This window comes from Myripristis murdjan, chromosome 19 (genome assembly GCF_902150065.1).
Source record: "Myripristis murdjan chromosome 19, fMyrMur1.1, whole genome shotgun sequence".
In the NCBI taxonomy this organism is placed as follows: domain Eukaryota; kingdom Metazoa; phylum Chordata; class Actinopteri; order Holocentriformes; family Holocentridae; genus Myripristis; species Myripristis murdjan.
This window is the reverse complement of record NC_043998.1, coordinates 21,483,122-21,501,743: the sequence shown is the minus strand read 5'-3', so window position 1 is coordinate 21,501,743 and position 18,622 is coordinate 21,483,122. Positions and strand designations below refer to the sequence as shown.

At 42.1% G+C, this 18,622-nt stretch overlaps 2 protein-coding genes across 2 annotated transcripts; one reads left to right on the top strand and one right to left on the bottom strand.

The window, feature by feature from the left end:
- Positions 1–1,019: 1,019 nt before the first annotated feature.
- phf5a (PHD finger protein 5A) lies at positions 1,020–4,429 on the bottom strand. The gene is made up of 4 exons (XM_030078091.1): positions 4,280–4,429; positions 3,892–3,915; positions 2,034–2,200; positions 1,020–1,210 (listed from the first exon to the last, which is right to left on the bottom strand). The coding sequence occupies exons 1-4, from the start codon at positions 4,329–4,331 to the stop codon at positions 1,121–1,123; spliced, it is 333 nt and encodes a 110-aa protein (XP_029933951.1). The 5' UTR covers positions 4,332–4,429; the 3' UTR covers positions 1,020–1,120.
- A 1,233-nt stretch (positions 4,430–5,662) lies between these two features.
- aco2 (aconitase 2, mitochondrial) lies at positions 5,663–18,037 on the top strand. Its single transcript, XM_030078085.1, has 17 exons — positions 5,663–5,702; positions 7,130–7,272; positions 8,342–8,600; positions 8,898–8,990; positions 9,109–9,267; positions 9,680–9,830; positions 10,273–10,377; positions 10,817–10,908; positions 11,427–11,532; positions 11,822–11,979; positions 12,088–12,161; positions 12,416–12,527; positions 12,654–12,932; positions 13,510–13,701; positions 13,825–13,957; positions 14,741–14,862; positions 14,983–18,037. The coding sequence occupies exons 1-17, from the start codon at positions 5,667–5,669 to the stop codon at positions 15,115–15,117; spliced, it is 2,349 nt and encodes a 782-aa protein (XP_029933945.1). The 5' UTR covers positions 5,663–5,666; the 3' UTR covers positions 15,118–18,037.
- Positions 18,038–18,622: the final 585 nt, after the last annotated feature.

The window sequence follows — 18,622 nt, the reverse complement described above, 5'->3', positions numbered from 1 at the left end:
AAGGTCAAGGGGCTATAACCAACGATCAGAGATGCAGCTTGCACAGACAACTAGTCAATTAATGATTTAGGAACATAATAAAAATGGGTTTGTAAATACGAAATCCCTTCAATTTCTTGTGTGAAACACTTAAAACCAAATAATGCACAAAGAACTTTTTACATGATAAAATAAGCACAAAAGGACACATAAGACCAAATCAGTCCTGCAGTGGCAAACACCAAAACAGGTCCAGCCTGTCAGGACAGGACAGCGGCTCGGGGACAGAGAGGCTCATGATGAACCTGTTTACCTGAGGATGATGACGGGTTCTTCGCTGTGCATTGCAGCCTCCTCATTACTCATCACCACAGCAGAGCAGAGCCTCCTGGGTTTTAATGGAGGAGTTCACGGGCACACAGGGACAAAGAGCTCATTATGATACACTGGACAGTCTCACATGACTCCCGTCTTGAGCCAAAAGACGCCATGCAGCCTTCATGATGCCAGGCGGCTGTGAAACACTGCCGCCTACTGGAGGAAATGGAGAAGTGCGTGATGCTGCTTAAAGAAGTCGGACAGAAATCACATGCTCCGAGGGAGAACGAATAATGTAACATAGATCTAGATCTACACTAGAGGACGTCAAACTTTAATAATGTCCATAATGGTCAGCTGTAATCAAATATTATGAATTAATGCTGCTTTCATGTCTTTCAATGGACTTCATCTGACTAGTATGGAGCCTTTGTATTGCTTATTGTCTTCATATACATTTTTCTTTACTCAATTTTTCCTGGGAATTAGTTATATTTGCAGCTATTTCTACATATGCTTTTATATACATTTTATTTTCAAGGGTTGTATATTATTCATATCTGACTGAGCCATCAACTGTTCCTGGGAAAAATGGAAAAAGTTTAAATGTTTGTGACTGAGAGCGGTTCACTGGCTCCAGTCCATCTCTTATGAAAACATTATTACTGTGAGAGATTATAAGCGTTTTCATATTTAAAACACCAAAACAGGAGAAAACACAGAACCAATATAAAAGAGAGCTTTATTGATAAATCAAAACAATGTTCCGTAAAAACACAGAATTGCAAAGAAAAGTCGCAGCCCCGCTCGGGCCGTCCCGTCTTCACCTCTTCTTGAAGCCGTACTTCTTCCGTTCGTAAAACAGATCTGTTTTGGAGCTGCCCAGGTTCACGATCTTAGGACAGCCGTCTCTCTGCAAAAATAATAAAGACAGAAACGACAGAGAAGACTGGGTTATCGTACTGAAGAAGAACCTTGTTCCAGCTTTTTGGTTTCATTTTGAAACTAAAACGCATCAAACAAACATCATAAAACATAACAGTGACAGTGCTGTTGCAAACATTATCTTCAGAAATCAGAAATACTTCATTGATCCCCAAGAGGAAATTCGGTCAGCTGCAGTTGCTCAAATTCTCAAAGAAAAACGCATTGTAAGCATAAGCGAATTTTTAAGAAATGTAAATTTATGTGCAAACATTTGTAAACCAGAATGCTCATTATGTATACACATGTGCATTAATCCTGCAAAATCATTACAACAATTAATACAGAAATTAGAACCTGGGAATATGTAAAAAGTATAACTACATACACCAGATATATACACACACAGGGGTACTGCACTGTTGAATTATTGTAAAGTCCCACAGGTATGAAATTATGGCACCTTTTAAAAATCTCGGTATCTCACGCATGCTGCAGATGATGTTTACATTATTGCAGGTCTCACTGGCCACCAACAGAGTCCAACAGATTCTTTAAAACCTTGAAATGACAATTCAAACATCTACTCCTCTGCAAGTCAGTCAAAAATCCAAAGCGGACCCAGCAGCAGCTCGTGCAGCTTAACGCAGGCGTTTTGTAGGGAAACAGCTGCATTGTGGGTCCAAACGTCCCACATTTACCTCCTAGATTTTCCTCAGCGACAGTTCTCATGAACTATTCCTTTAATCTTAGACCTACAGACACAATCTGTCTGTCAGTGTAACGCTCGACAGGAGTGAAAACACACTCACGTCTTTCTCCTGGATGGTGCACTCTTTGCAGTAGTAGGCGTCCGACACGCCGGGCCCACCGCAGATGACGCAGCGGCCCTGATAGGAGCCATAGTTGCACTCGTCGCAGATCCGCACCAGCGTACAGGGCCTCACGTACGAATCACAGATCACACACTTTCCATCACCTGGGGGAGGCGGGGGGTGATGGGGGAGAGAGAGAGAGAGAGAAGAAGAAACGATGAGGAAAAAGGGAGATGTGAACAGTGGAAACAAGATGATCTTTTGACAGTTAGCACCAATTCTGTAAACCTGTGTGAGTCTAGTGCAAGAAGTTGACTTTTACTAAAGCTACTACTAATATTACAATCAGTACTATTTCTACTACTATTAATAATAATACTACAGTTGACTGAGTGATGTGCAGTTCAGTGTCGACCTGAACAACACAAAATATTCATCATACAGGCGACAGCCAGTGGAAAGCAGCCTAGATTTGATTTTTTCCCTCAAATGTAACACAGATCTGATTTTTCATGCCAGTGTGATCAGCAAATAACACACTGAATCTGACATTTTCGATCCTGATTTGAGCCACTTTAAAATCAGATACGTGTCCAATTCCTGCCGAAGTGATGGAGGTGTGAACCCTCAGAGAGGAATTCATGTGTTTCTTTCCCCATTAAGCACAAACGCATCTGTCAGTGTGTCATCATTCATTCATTCATTATCAGCTGCGGTAGAAAAGGCAAAACATGAAGGATCACAGCAACAATGACAGAGAGACAGGAGGGTGCAAGACATCTGGGAAGGAGCTTCAGTCCAGGCCCTTATTTTTGCCATCTTACTCTCAGCCTGAAGAGCTGCACAGCAAACTATCAGAGAAACAAAGACCTGCACCACTGTTTCTCTAACTCTGATGATTAACTGTGTGAATGACTTTTTTTGTCATTCAGCTGCTTGCTTGTTGTAAATGTGAGGTCGTGGCACAGATTCGTCCACAGTGATGTCAGATATGAATGAGGACAGGCAAGACAAAAAGATCAGATCAGATCTGAGGAGGACAAAACAAAAAATCAAAGACTGACTGATCAGAGGAGGTAAAGATTGTAAACAGTAATACAGGAAAAGACCGAGTGGAGACTGCTGGAAATATCACTGACTGTTGTTATAATGTAGCAACCAAACAATATATAAATTAATTTGTCCCAATATACTTTAACATGAGAGAAAAGGTAGCTTCAGTTTTCTAGAGTTGCTATTTTATGGACTTTAGTTGCTCGGGGATGAATCAGAGGCTGCGCGATTTGGACAAAATCAAATAACACAATATCTTCATCTGAGTAGGTAGGTAGGTAGGTAGGTAGGTAGGTAGGTAGATACTTTATTCATCCCGCAGGAAATTCACATTTTCTTCAGCAGTATCCACAGATTACAAATTAAGTAAATAAAAAAATAGAAATAAAGAATAAGATCTAAGTATAACAGAATAAGATCTGAGTACAACAGAATAACCTAAGTACAACCCAGTGTGCAAAAAGCAATGTGCAACAAAAAAAAAAAAAAAAAAAAAAACAGAAAAAACCGTGTGCATGGGTGTATAAAATGTGCATAGAGGTAGGTCAATGTGCAAAATTAGAAGAAATATACAGTATACACATGATAAATAGCAGTAAGCAATATAGACACTATGAACAAGGATTATAAAAAGATAGGAATATGAACAATTTCAACAGAAGTATTAACAGTTAAACAGAAGTAATAAGTATCAAGAGGATTTTTAATAAATAATTATACGGGTGTAATAGCATACTTGGTAAGAACTCTGGAGGTGTGGTCAGAATACATGTTTACATTAAGATATGATGAACATACTCACATTTTTCACAGAGTCTTCCGATAGCTGAGAGGAAAACAAACAGAGAGTCAGTGTCGGGCTTCATGCTAGCGGCTAGCTTGCTAACATTAGCTTAGCTTTACAAAGTCACTTCTATTTACTTACTACAGTAAAATTAACAGTCAAAACTACAAAAAATGAAACGTTTACTCTCTGAGTTATTACAATGAGCACCATATTATTGTGTATTATTGTGTAACGTTGGCTAGGAGACACATGTGTGCTAACACGCTATCAATGAAATCCATGCTGTAGCGTTAGCATGCTAGCTAACGTTATCTCAGCCGAAAGCAACAATAAATCTCACCGGTTTCTGCTAAAAAGATTAAACCTTAAAAAAGGGGGTCGATTGAGTGAAAGTGAAACGTACCAACACCGGCTTGTTTTCTGCAAAAGATCAGATCTGGGTGATGCTTTGCCATTGTTGGCAAACGGCAAGTCGAGCGCTGCGGTTCAGCTCTCACCTCTGACCTCTTCTTCTACGGTCCTCCGGGGCGGCCGCCGCCTCACTGCCGCCACCTGCCGTCCGTGAACAACACAGCACCAAAACTGCCAGTGGATGTCAAGTTCACCAGGCACATAAAACCTGCTCAGACTCACATATCTCACTTTATTCTGTTTTATTATCTTAACCCCCCCGTTACCTTCAAATTCACATTTTTTAAATAATTGGTGTCATTTCACCCCAGCAATTTAAAGCTCCAGATAATAATTAGATAATTAGATAAATAGCTCTTTGAATAAAACTTAACCACTCATCCTTCTTATACATCAAAGTTCTTCATGTTTTTCAGTGGTTCTGGCGCTGCTACAGGTGTGGTTTAGATTTGGTGATGAGTTACTTGACATCTATGATTGTATCTCAGTAAATTAAGTGCCAAAAATGACTGCCCCTCTTTTTATACAAATTACCTTAATAACGGATTTTCCATTGCAGTCGTCTTTCTCTCTCATCTCCTGCCCTGTCCATCCTCACTGCTTCAGCGTGATAACCAACTCCTGTTCAATCTTGATGTATTTACACAGTCTATATATATATTAAAAAACCTCTTGGAAGAGTCAGTGAACTTTATTTGTTCATATCAAACCTCAGCTCTTGCAAACATGCTCACTGCAAAAACAAATCACACCCTGCGTTCCAATACTCATACTACCATACTATTTAGTAGGGGAAAAAAAGAATTAGCATGCATATTTCATACTAAACTACATACTTTGTAAGGGCAGCTGCAGTACATAGCCTACTAAAAGTAAAAAGTATAAGTATGCGATTTGGAACGCAGGGACAGTCTTCTTTGACGTGAAGCCATTTGACCTTTTACCCACATTTTTTTTTAAATTATCTATTTCACCATACACATAATGTCAGATTATTTCTTATAATTTAGCTAGACTTATTGTGGATTAGAAAGTAGGTGTGGATGAATTCTATCATAAATAGGGGGGAAATAAAATAAAATAAAATAAAAAATAAAGTTCGGAGCAAAGATGTCCTTTCAGCTTTATACCTTACTAACTAATCAAATATTTTTAAAAATCTCAAGTAAACTGAATCCTGTCTGACACCGATGTTAATATGCAAGTGATACATGTTAAAATCAAAATATTGGAATCCGAGTTGGAGGAACATTTAAAGAAAAATCAAATTTAATTGATAAACAAGATAATATTTGTTTTTGGTCCTGCTCGGACCTGCGACCGCGGCTTATAAAGCCGTGACGTCACCGCCGCCCGTCACATCTTTGTCAGTGAACAAAATGGCAACCTACTGTCTGACGGTCGCCCGGCTTCAGGTAGGCGATGAAAAACTGCATCTTTTCAACACATTTACACGCAAGAGAGAAATGTCACCCGCTGTTTTAGATTATTCAAAGCCACTCTGACGTGTAGCTGAAGTGGCTAAATCGTGAGATTGTCCGTTTTGTTTAAAAAACCGATAAATAACCGCCGACCGGCCAGGTCATCGTGTCCCGACGTCGGTTGAGCCATCCGACCGCAGCGACGTTTAATCTTTGCCGCATTAAACCCACAACAAATGTCGTTTCATACCTGGAGTGTCAGCACAGAAAAAAAATAACTCTGTTTTCTTTGATAGTTTGAACTGTGTGTGTGTTTTAATCTGGCGTTAGTGATGTGTTAGCAAGGTTAACACAAGGTTAGAGCCCATAGCAACCACACTGGCGTTGGCAGGCGTGGGAAAAAAAAAAAAAAAAACGCCACATATATGGAGATAAAACGGGTTTATCACCGTACCATGAAAATCAGTTATCAGTATTTTTTGGCATTGATTTGACTGGGATTCAATCCAATTACACTGGCACTAAATCTCGAAATCTGTCCAGGTGCCCTTGAATTGCGTTACATTGATTAGTGCTAAACTGTAATGTAATGGATTATAAATTCTTATTACTGTTGAAGGGAAAGACTATACCTGCGTATCTGATTGACAGCACCCCTGTCCCGTGTCAGTAAATGTCAATTGATCAGTGTTTGTAGGCTCAGCTGTTCACTGTCCCTCTTGGGCCTCTGTGTGCCTGACAGATGGATGACTTTTTTTTTTTCTATTTGTTAATAATATGAACCTTTAGTTACCCATGGAAAGCTGGCTGACCACTCTGTCCTTTTCCTTTTCCAGTCATATCCTGCTTCAAGTTCACTTATTTACACATTGCAAGCCTTGTTGAAAGCTAAGGCTGGCGTTATGGGCAACATAAAATATTGATATTGCAAGGATGATAAAATGGTGTTTTCATAAGATGTTACACACAAGATGGTTTTGATGAATACTCATTCGTAATGTGGATATGACAACCATATTATAATTGCTAGAACAGCCTATTTTCAGAAAACTGCATTCTTTTACTGTAATTCTGCCTTTAAAACCAGGAAAACTGCTATGATATTATGATATCGAAAATCCCAGACTTGCCTTGCTCAAGAGCATGTGGGCAGCAGCTGAGTCTGGGGATTTGAACCGGCGACCTGCTGATCACTAGCTGTTGTCTCACCCATGTTCCTCTCTGTCTTCTCTGTGTCTATATGTTCATTTATTCCACATAAAAGGAGAAACTGGCAGGAAATGTTAAAGTGTGTGTCCTGATAGCCTGGAAAATGCACCTCGGTGTGTGTGTGTGTGTGTGTGTGTGTGTGTGTGTGTGTGTGTGTGTGTGTATACTTGTCTTGGTATTGTAACGTGATGTGTGTGTTGTTTCTCCTGCAGCTGGCCCTGGGCCACGGCGCGCGACGCCTTCATGTGTCCGCAGCGTTCAGTGCCAAGGCCAAAGTGTCCATGAGCCGCTTTGAGCCGGCGTCCTACATCAACTATGAGAAGATGCAGTCTAACGTTGATATCGTACGCAAAAGGTCAGCGCTCCTCTAATCTACTCCAATATTTATTCTGGCTGGCAGCGCATCGCCGTGTTCTCCAACGCGTTCTTATCTCTGTGAATGTTTGAGCTCCTGCATTTGTTTTTCCCCCAGTTTTTTTTTTTTTTTTTATCTTTGTAGTAACACCAATATGTTTGGCTGATTCCTGCAGCTTGAATTAATGCAGATTTCCTTGTTGGTGTGTGGAGGGTGGGGATTTGTTTGCATGGCAGTGGGTGTACACACAGATCATTTTCCCAGTAATTAAAGCATTAGCCTCGCTCTGGGTTGCTGTAAACTGCCTGGTATAAAATAGCATAATTAGGAAGAGAATAAAGGGTAACCTGCTATTTCACTGGTGTGGTCTTAGCAATCCTCCTTTCACGTCTTCAGTGCGTCACCGTGGTCCTCTGCTTTAATGACTGTCCAAATATAGCACAACACCAAGGCGTTTACTGTACCCTCAGTGCACAGTTTGCGTAGGCTAATCTTTCTGCCCAGTCTGATTGTTTGCTCCTTAAATCATTAAAATTATTCAAAAGCACTCTCTTTGGCTGTCTGCAGTGTATTGATGCCTACTCGTTAAAATACCATGCACAATCCTGAATCATTACACCTCCATGTTGAAAACTTGAGCTTTTTTAGTTTATCTAACAATCAAGTAGCTCCGGAGAAAACTGCTGAATCCGTCTGTATCTCCCACCCTGCAGACTTAACTGTTAAAAAAGAGAGATAACAGAGTTTTGGAGATAAAAAATAAATTATTTTATTTTAATCAACACCATAAATATTTGCTTTATATCAAACCATATTCACAACAACACAGTCTTTTCACTTTTACGGCATGCTTGATTCAACTCAACATTTGAGATTGTTGGCAGCCTGCGTGTGCACAACCCCATAATTTTTGATATCCTGCTCTGTTGCTTTTATTTATTTTTTCCATTTTATTTTAGCCACATATCTATTGACTTTACCCTGTTGAATCTTCTTTTGCCACCTAACAATTGGATTTCCTCATGGGGATGAAAACAGTTTTTTCATCTTACGGTACTTGTCTCTCCAGGCTCAACCGGCCCCTCACCCTGTCAGAGAAGATCGTGTACGGCCACCTCGATGACCCCCACAACCAGGACATCGACCGCGGCCGCACCTACCTGCGGCTGCGTCCCGACCGCGTGGCCATGCAGGACGCCACCGCCCAGATGGCCATGCTGCAGTTCATCAGCAGCGGCCTGCCCAAGGTGGCCGTGCCCTCCACCATCCACTGTGACCACCTGATCGAGGCCCAGACCGGGGGCCCCAAGGACCTCGCCAGGGCAAAGGTGAGGGCAGAAAGGGTTTTTATCAGAAAGAGGGATTTGGATGCTTTCCTGTGTTAGATATAAACGTATACGTTGTTTGAAGCTCTTTTTACAGTTTAAAACCTGGATTTCATGTAGCTGTATTAAGCATTTGGAAATAATAATTTTCCATTGTCAAACTTGAAATGTTTGTAATACTTGTAATGCTTTGTTCACATTATGCTAATGTCTCAAAATTAATGAGGTATAGGTTTATTTACGTTAAAAATGTTCCACGTTGCACTTTTAAATCTGCTGTTGTCATGATTCTCAACTTAGGAAGTGAACCAGGAGGTTTACAACTTCCTGGCCAGCGCTGGAGCGAAATATGGAGTGGGTTTCTGGAAACCAGGCTCTGGAATCATCCATCAGGTATCACAGTTTGATAAAATGATGGATTTAATATTGGACAAGTGTTCTCAGTTCAAACAGCTGTTAAGTCTGGTGTCCTAATGTCTTAACATTGTTCTTAATGTTCTTAACTAATCAGATCATCCTGGAGAACTACGCCTATCCCGGGGTGATGCTAATTGGCACAGACTCTCACACGCCCAACGGTGGTGGCCTGGGTGGCATCTGCATCGGTGTGGGAGGAGCTGACGCCGTCGATGTTATGGCAGGAATCCCCTGGGAGCTGAAGTGTCCTAAGGTTGGCACGGCACCCAGCTTTGCTTACATCATTCTCTTATCTGTCTCTTCCACTGGCAGTCACTCTGATCCCTCTGGCTCAAAATGATACAGGCTTTGGTTGTGAAATGACAAATGTGTACATTAGAAATCTATGTGTATCAAGAGTTGGCACTCACCCACTGATGCTAAACTGTCTTTGTTTACCAAGGGAAAACCATCACTGTTTACAGAAGTGGAGAGACTACGCAAATATTTAGTCAAACTAAAAGTCACTTCAGTTAATTTATTCAACTGTTTTATCACGTCAACAAACCTTATATCACCTTGTGTCGCCTCAAGCCTAGAATCAGCCCTTTGACGGTAAATTACTTTTAAAATTGCAGCAAAAGGAGTAAGTGTAGCCTTTTTTGTATTGTATTATGCTCTGTCAGGTGATTGGGGTGAAGCTGACGGGCCGTTTGTCTGGCTGGACGTCACCTAAAGACGTCATCTTGAAGGTGGCTGGCATCTTGACGGTGAAGGGAGGCACTGGAGCCATCGTAGAGTACCATGGACCCGGGGTCGACTCCATCTCCTGCACCGGTCAGTAAAACAAAGACACTGTGCTGTTGGTGAATTGTAATTCTAAGCCAGTAGGATTTTGCAAGAAGGCACGTATTCAGAGCTCTGAGTGTGACTCCACTCTGTGGTTTCCACGCTGGTGCCCTTAAACAGTGCTTATGCTTTCTTCCTTTGTACTTATCAAATCAAAACAACCACACAAAGGCACAATCTTAGTGCCCGCCTTTTGTGGGTTGAAAGACTGCAATTTTATAACCAAATGACCACTCTATGGCTTTGTTTTGAAGTCACAAATTTGTTCCAGTGTGTGTAGTTTATTTTTTATCTTTTTGTTCGGGCTCATGGAAACTTGGACCGACTTTAAAACCTGATGCACTGCATGTGCTGATTTGCTACATGAGGCTAGAGTCAAACTGTAGAGACATTATGGCTGTCCTGCTGATGTGCTGCTGCTGTTGTGCAGGAATGGCCACCATTTGCAACATGGGGGCAGAGATTGGAGCCACGACATCGGTGTTCCCATACAACAGCCGCATGAAGTCCTATCTGGAGAAGACTGGGCGTGGAGGTACGTTCAGGACATGTTTTTCATTTTGCACACGGGTACAGAAAAAGCAGTGACAGCTCAAAGACAGAAAATTCAAAGCGGCAAGATGATAATCCTGTTGTCATCATGTCATTGCTCCCTCCCCAGTTAGCTATTAAATACAGCAAAAATGGCAAAACATTAATCTTAAAAAGAAGTGACACAGTGACATGTAAACCATCTCGCCACAAAACAAAAATTCAACATCAAAGTAGTCCTAATGCAGAAAATGGAATCATAGGGGGAGTAAGTGTGTGTGTGTGTGTGTGAGTGTGTGTATGTGTATGTATTTTTACCTGTATACTAACCAAGTGGGTGTGTCGCTGATAAGGAGACAGTGTGAGGGCTCTCTTAATTGCTTAAGATTTTTGCTCATATTTTAGCTCAGTTTTCCTCATCACTGCTCTCTCTCTCGTCTCAGAGATCGCTGCAGTGGCTGATGAGTTCGCTGATCTGCTGGTGCCAGACCAGGGCTGCGAGTATGACGAGGTCATCGAGCTCAATCTGGACGAGGTCCGTCTTTTACCAACTGTTTTGATGTTTTTACAAGTGGATGTCAGAAAGGGAAAGTCAGTGAACTGGATAAATGTGCTGGGCAAAGTCGGGGAATATCACTTCACACACTTAACAGGAATACACCAGAATGTATTCTACAGTTTGTTTAACGTAGTGATTGAAGTAGATGTTTTCACCTTAAATCTTTGGCAACTTTTCTGAAATGTAAAACATCAACAAACTACAAAGGAATAACTTGGAATAACTTGTTTTCAGTCATAGCAGTGTTTGACTGTGTAAATTCATGGGAGAAGTCTTGCAGTGTTACTTTAAAGCCTTGGTATAAATATGACTGTCGCTGTTACAGACTGTAGTTTTTTTTTTTTTTTTTTGCTCTGTTATGATTGTAACTGGACTATTTTAATTCACTGAAGATTGTGAGAGACAGAGAGTGCTCAGTTTACGATATAATACAGATAATTTAATGTATTTTATTATAGTTGATTTACTTGAACACTCTGTTACTCTGTCTCCAGCTGAAGCCCCACATCAACGGGCCCTTCACCCCTGACCTGGCCCACCCAGTGTCTGAAATCGGTGCTGTGGCCAAGAAGAGCGGCTGGCCACTGGAGGTCAAAGTTGGTAAGCGCTGAAATGAGAGTTCACAGTAGGTTGTTTTCAAGGGTAAAAATTCAAGGTGATTCACAGTCAAGTAGTTGAGTACTGGTTGTTGAAAAATGTTAAAGGGAGTCTGTGCTCCTGGTTGGACATGACTTCCAAACAAAGGATGCCAAGCATTTTCAATTTAGTCCTAGGAAAGTACAGGGTGCAGCAATGACTGAGCACCAAACATGCTTGCCAAAAAACAAAACAAAAAAGGAGGAGCTGCAAAATGACCACTTTAAATCTCTCTGGCTTTTTCTCCTTTCAGGTCTGATTGGCAGCTGCACAAACTCCAGCTATGAAGACATGGGCAGGGCAGCTTCTCTGGCTAAGCAGGCTCTGGATAAAGGCCTCAAGTGCAAAGCCCAGTTCACCGTCACTCCCGGCTCAGAGCAGATCCGTGCCACCATCGAGAGAGACGGATATGTGAGTACAGCCACACTGAGAAAGGGGGGTATTTACACCTCCATACCCCAGTGACTTTTAGGTTGGACTGAGTGTTGCAAGCTAAAATGAGTTTGTGTCTTTTTGCAGTCAAAGATCCTCAGTGATGTTGGAGGTGTGGTGCTGGCCAACGCATGTGGACCCTGCATTGGACAGTGGGACAGGTAGACTCAACACATAACATGTCATACACGATACACTTTCTGTTGTATGGCATTTAGTAGACACTGTTTATGTAACACAGTGCCATGGAAGCATGTATTTCTACAACTGGTCGTCCCAGTGGGAAAGAAACATTTGACTTGAGTGTTTGTGCCATCTTTGATACAGTGAGTCATACAAAATAATTCAGTTGTAATGATTTTTGATGTGTTTATGTGGCTGATGAGATCTCATGGTTGTGTGTATTTATGTTCAGGCGGGACGTGAAAAAGGGAGAGAAGAACACCATCGTCACGTCTTTCAACAGGAACTTCACTGCCAGGAATGATGCCAACCCTGCAACACACGCCTTTGTTACATCCCCTGAGGTAAATGCATACATTCACGCAGACATGCCTCTCTGCTTGTAGTTCAACACATTGTTGGCCAGATTAGTCACTGTCAAATACACAAGCTCATAGTTTCAAGCCAGCTTTCCCCCTCCTCTTCCTCAGATCGTCACTGCCCTCGCCATCGCCGGCACACTAAACTTCAACCCGGAGACAGACTACCTCACCGCCTCCAACGGCGAGAAGTTCAAGCTGCTGCCACCTGATGGAGATGAACTGCCAGCCAAAGACTTTGACCCGGGCCAGGACACCTACCAGCACCCACCCGCTGACGGCACCAGCCTCAAAGTGGACGTCAGTCCTCAGAGCAACAGGCTGCAGCTGCTGGAGCCCTTCGACAAGTGGAACGGACACGATCTGGAAGACCTGCAGGTCCTCATCAAGGTCAGTGCACCAGGACTGGATGAGGAACAGGAAACTAGACTTTTTCTTCCCGTGGGAGGGATTTAAATACTATCAGCAAATGACAGTGTTTTAAGGGGATAAATGTGTGTCAATGTGGCTGGAGGTTTTATCAAAGTTCCTAGATGATTTTGTCAGTTTTGACCAAGACTGTGTGGCTCGGTACATAGTTTGTCAATCCATGTGTGGGGATTTTACTTTCTAGCTACCTTCATTATATAACTATATTAGACTGAGAGCGTAACTCCAGTCAACAGCTGGTAAAATCTGACTATAGACAAGTTTGTTGGGTCTACCAGTTAACATCATTTGAAGGTTTACTGGTACTACTTTTTAAAAAGTAGTTGGGTGGTAAAATAGGGAACATGGCTGGTAAATTTTCCGATGTACCAGACCAAATGTTTTATTTAGTGCCCACTTCTCCCCACTTATCTTTATGCAAAAGCTAGATTTTTGTGTGTTGAAATTACATCATCCTGCTCTCGTTTAGGCTTTTTCACTGCCTCTGTGATGGGAATGAAATGTTTCGTTCTTCTCCTACCCCCACCTGTCTCTCCAGGTGAAAGGTAAATGCACCACAGACCACATCAGTGCCGCCGGGCCTTGGCTGAAGTTCCGCGGTCACCTTGACAACATCTCCAACAACATGCTGATTGGTGCGGTCAACATCGAGAACGACGCCGTCAACAAGATCAAGAACCAGCTGACCGGGGAGTATGCAGGCGTGCCTGACGTGGCCCGTCACTACAAGGTGAGGAACGCATCGGCAAACTGCCCAGACACTCGGGACTGATTCTCCACCTGGATCGCGTCTCAGGCTCTACCTTCAGCAACGTACTCTTAACCTTTGCCTCATCTCGCTGTCTGTGTTTAGGCAAATGGCTTGTCGTGGGTGGTAGTCGGAGATGACAACTACGGCGAGGGTTCGAGCAGAGAGCACGCTGCGCTGGAGCCCAGGCATCTAGGAGGAAGAGTCATCATCGTCAAGAGCTTCGCCAGAATCCATGGTACTGCACACACGCCGCAGAGGGGCGGGGACTGATTTAAGACTCAATGAAAGGAAGCTTCTTAAGCTCTGTTCACATGGGAGTGATACTGCCGGGGGCGTCCATTGATTTGTAGTAATTGATCATTGTCTCAAATGGGATTAAGATTGTTGGTGATTTTAATTCCGTGTGAATCTCCCATGTATGTTTTTTGTAAAGTAAAAATCCCAGTGCTAAATACCCTCCACTGCAGTTGGCTAATACTAAGCTCCTTATTGAATGAACTCTTTGTAGTTTCATCCATAATTTGCTTTTTGGTGTGTAATCTTAAGTCCTCTTACACGCAATTTCTCTCCTCTGCCTGTCTTGGGAAATGGAGGGAGCAGTAGTAGAGAGTTTTGATGAATTATCTGCATATTTTTAGTGTTAATTTGTTTTCGTTTTGGTTTTCTAAATTTTCTAAACTCTAAATTTGGTTTTCTAAAATCTCCACGTGTAACTGTAGGGCTTTTGTGTTTGAATGAGCACAGACCACACTGATAAGTGCTGATCTTTCTTGCTCCATAACTCTCCAAAACAAACTGCGTCTAACTCTGGTAGGATTACACATCTGCAAAATAGCGTCACAGCATCAGCCAGTTATTTTAATTTTCAAGCTATTTCAGTCAATGATTTTAGAAACAGAGCTGAGCAGTAGACAAGTGATGGCTGTTTCACCTGAATCTAGCACTTTCTTCATACTTCTCATTTTTTTACACACATTTCAGACACTGACTGAGCCCTTTCTGTGCTTCCTTTTTTCAGAAACAAACCTGAAGAAGCAGGGTCTGCTGCCTCTGACCTTCACCAACCCGTCAGACTATGACAAGATCCGCCCCGACGACAAGATCTCCATCAGAGGACTGAAGAACTTCACTCCAGGAACGGTGAGGAAAGCTCATCTACAACATTGATTCCTCCTGACTTTACCTCTTGATCTCATCAGTAAATGACATTTTATGAAGGTCAATATGAAGTGGCTGATGTTTTTGTGCTCTCTTTCTCAGCCTCTGACTGCAGTAGTGAAGCACAGCGACGGCAGCAAGGACACCATGGAGCTCAACCACACCTTCAACGAGACGCAGATCCAGTGGTTCCAGGCCGGCTCTGCTCTCAACAGGATGAAGGAGCTGCAGCATTGAGGAAGAGGAGGAGCAACATGAGGAGGACGAGGATTATCAGTGGGAACAAAGGCGGCGGGGAAGAAGGGGGATGAAGAATGTATGAAGCTGTTGATAATTCTTCCATTTTCAGCACTGGCATATGACTGGGACTGAAGCAGTGTGTCAGTATACCTCGTAGAGTAAAACATTGTCATTATGTCACTTTGGCCAAAAGTGTTAATGCTGGTGGTGACGATGGAGATCCACTGGTCTGTGCCACATATTTCTGAACCCTTTCAGGTACTACAGTGTGTGTCTGTGTCTGTGTGTGTGAGTTGGGAAACTGATCCTAAGGTGGCGTTCACACAGGATATTTTAGTTGCGTCACATTCACGGAAAAGTATGCATTGAATCCACCCAGTCTGTATTATTGTGAGCAACTTGAAATCTTTTGAGAACAGTTTGTACAAATTTTTATTGGCAAGTGAAGTCCACTAGCGGATGAAATTTTACAGGGCTGTGCCAAAAGTTTGCAAAGTTCAGCTTATTTGACAGACTGGGTTGTGACATCGTCCAGTCCTTGATGTCTCTTAAAATGTCCAGGTGAATGTGCAGTGACAAATCACACATTGGAAGAGGAGATTTATCACACTTTGCATTAAAATAACAACGCCACACCACTCAAGTACATTGAGCTCGGTGGCCTGGGTCAATTCAGTCCTCAGCTACTGCTTGTGGCATTCTGAAATTTATGTTGTATAGCTGTACAAGTTATGCAAGCACAAAACCCCTGTGGTGGTACAGAAATATGTGACTAGAATCAGCCGGGTCAGAAATGAATAATGATTGGGACAAATGAGGTTGTAGGATGTCCTCATGACGTTCTGTCAGCTGCTGTGTTTCAACGTCAAACAGTCAGAACAGCGTCAGAGCTCAGACTCTGTTGTGAAAACAAAGGGAAGCTCTCTGCTGATGCTGGACATGGACACACACACACACACACACACACACACTAATCTTTGACCTGAGCAGGGACGTAACCCACCGCCAGCCACTGCGCTGCTGGTGTCTTTTACGGCTGTTCAAACACACAGGCACAGCTCACCTCACACTGGAGCTCGGCCAGTGTGTACCCACGTAATAAGTCACCTTGTTGCTTCAGTGTTGTGTTGCAGAATGCATGACAAATATTTGCTCGGGTGTTTCATTGTCATTCAGGCTGCCTTAGTGTGTTTTGAAGGAAAAATGCACCTGAAAAGCTTTAAAACTCTTATGAAATAACTGCTGGTGATGTACATTGCATTTATTGGGGCCATTTTGTGGTGTTATAGTGCATTTTTTAATTCCTTTGAACAACTCGCCAAACACAGATGATGTAACACCATTCTGTGATATCTCCACTGCAATAGAAAATAGGCGCAAACCTTTTCAGCTGTTGAAAACAACACTACATACCAGGGTTTCTTTCTAATCTCACTGTTGTGCACCAATTTTTAAAGATCAAATGGGAGAAAATCCATTGTAGAAGAGAAGGAGAGACTAATTTCTCCACTTAGAAAAGCCTCAATAGACCAGAAGACACTGCTGCAAGGATAGTTTATTCACCTGTACGCCCCAAAAGGCATTCTGGGAAATGCAGGAGATCATTATAACTGAAATAGGCAAGCCAGGGTGAGGGAAAGAAATCAACCAAACACCTTAAACCATTTCATCACAAAATAACTCCTGGAATGCATCGAACGTCACAGATCGATGACATCGGAGTGGATTTTTCCTTTAAGGCAGCTTCTGTTTCCCAGCAGGCAGTGCGACGTCGTCCATCGCAGCGTGTATTGTCAGTGTTGCAGACAACAGACGGAACAGACATGATGCAGGGAATTTTCCCCACATGTGTTTCACCCTCTCCTTTCCTGACACGCTCCCAAACTGACTGCTCTCCCTGTAAATCCTCACCTCTCTGCAAGGTCACGAGATCCCTGTGATTTTCACATGCATTATTTATTTATTTTTCTCTCGCAAGAAAAGATCCAGATCCTGTGCGCGTTTTAATTTAAAAAGCATGACTGTTATTTTTTCGTGTCAGTGTTCCTCAGACATTGTGCTCCTATTGTCTCCTGCTCTTCCCACCTGTTTTATCAGTGCCCTTTTTCATGGGTTAATGTGTTTCTTTTCCTTTTTGTTCTCACTAGAGTGGAAGAACCCCTCGAATACTTCAATATTTAATTCTCAGATACACAGTAATTTTGCCAGAAACCCATCACTCTTCACCAAACACTGACATAATTTATCATCTTCGTCAGCAGTGTTACTCAGTAATGACTGAATAAAATAAATGAACTTTGTTACTTATCTTAAAAGTGCTAAAAGCAATCCATTAGAGTACTTTTATCTTCTTACATTTAATGGTATAGAAATATGGCCTGTGCTGCCAAGTGTGCCGTCGATCCTTGAAGCCCATCTCGCTCTTACAGCCAAATGTTTGCAGTGTGAAGATGCTGCTTCCTTTTTTTTTTTTTTTTTGCTTAATTTGGCAAACGTGTATGTTAAAAAAATTAAGAACAATAAAAGTGATTTTAAATGCTTATAATAGATTACAAAAACTGAAAAATCAACGCATTAAGGTCACTAAAGCACGACAGGTTTCCACTTGGTCTCTGTATGTGCCTTTAGTGGGCATGACTGCGTCAGATCCGGTGTGTTGGTAAATGTTTTGTACCTGGAGAAAAAATGTCTTCTAGTTCTGACCCCTTCTCCGCCCCAGGAAACACAACTGATCACGACAAATTAGATGACTACCTGAGGCGGTGATGTTTCAGACTCTCACCACTCTCTTCCTCTGAACCACTGTGACTGAAGTGTCCGCTTCCATGTAAATGTAAATGTTTTCCATTTCCCATGTTTGACTTTCTGTGTTACAGAAGCCGCCGGTGGGTTGTAAAATAAAAATTCACAGATCTCACTTGTTGACGTCGGCTCCATTGATGTAACCAGTTGGATTATAGACATTAATAGAGATGCTCAACAAAGTATTTGGACACTCAGCTCTTTTCATACAGAACAGTGATCAGGTGAATCCAGGTAAAATGCCATTATGCCTTGTTGATTTCCTTTTTTTCAATTCGTACCAATCACAAAAGAGAAGCAGACATGTTAGAAGGGGCAGCCTTTCATTTTCTTTCTTCCCTTCTATATTTCTCATAATATTTGTCTCTACCTGCTTGGTCATAATATCCAAATAACTAATTCCTGTTTTACCAAACATCTTTATAAAGCAGTAGGTATCCCCACAATATCATCATAATATGGATATTGAGGTGTTTGGTCAAAAATGTTGTTATTTGATTTGGTTCATATCGGCCCACCCTACTTCAGTTCAGATTTTTATTGTCCAAATAAATCTGACTTGCACACAAACCACACAATCACAACACACTGTGATTTCAGCTGCTGGAGCTCTTTCTCCTCCTGCAGCCTTGTTGTGTTCAGTTCATGGCCACACATTCAGACTCCGATTCAGGTTTATTTTATTTAAACCACATGCACA

Excerpts from the sequence above, each read along its gene's own strand:
- phf5a (XM_030078091.1), bottom strand. The coding sequence starts at position 4,331 with ATGGCAAAGCATCACCCAGATCTGATCTTTTGCAGAAAACAAGCCGGT. Across the intron at positions 3,916-4,279 it reads CAGAAAACAAGCCGGTGTTG|CTATCGGAAGACTCTGTGAA; the intron begins GTACGTTTCACT and ends TTTTCCTCTCAG. Across the intron at positions 1,211-2,033 it reads GCACCATCCAGGAGAAAGAC|AGAGACGGCTGTCCTAAGAT; the intron begins GTGAGTGTGTTT and ends TTATTTTTGCAG.
- aco2 (XM_030078085.1), top strand. The coding sequence starts at position 5,667 with ATGGCAACCTACTGTCTGACGGTCGCCCGGCTTCAG. Across the intron at positions 8,991-9,108 it reads GCTCTGGAATCATCCATCAG|ATCATCCTGGAGAACTACGC; the intron begins GTATCACAGTTT and ends TTAACTAATCAG. Across the intron at positions 12,933-13,509 it reads ACCTGCAGGTCCTCATCAAG|GTGAAAGGTAAATGCACCAC; the intron begins GTCAGTGCACCA and ends CTGTCTCTCCAG.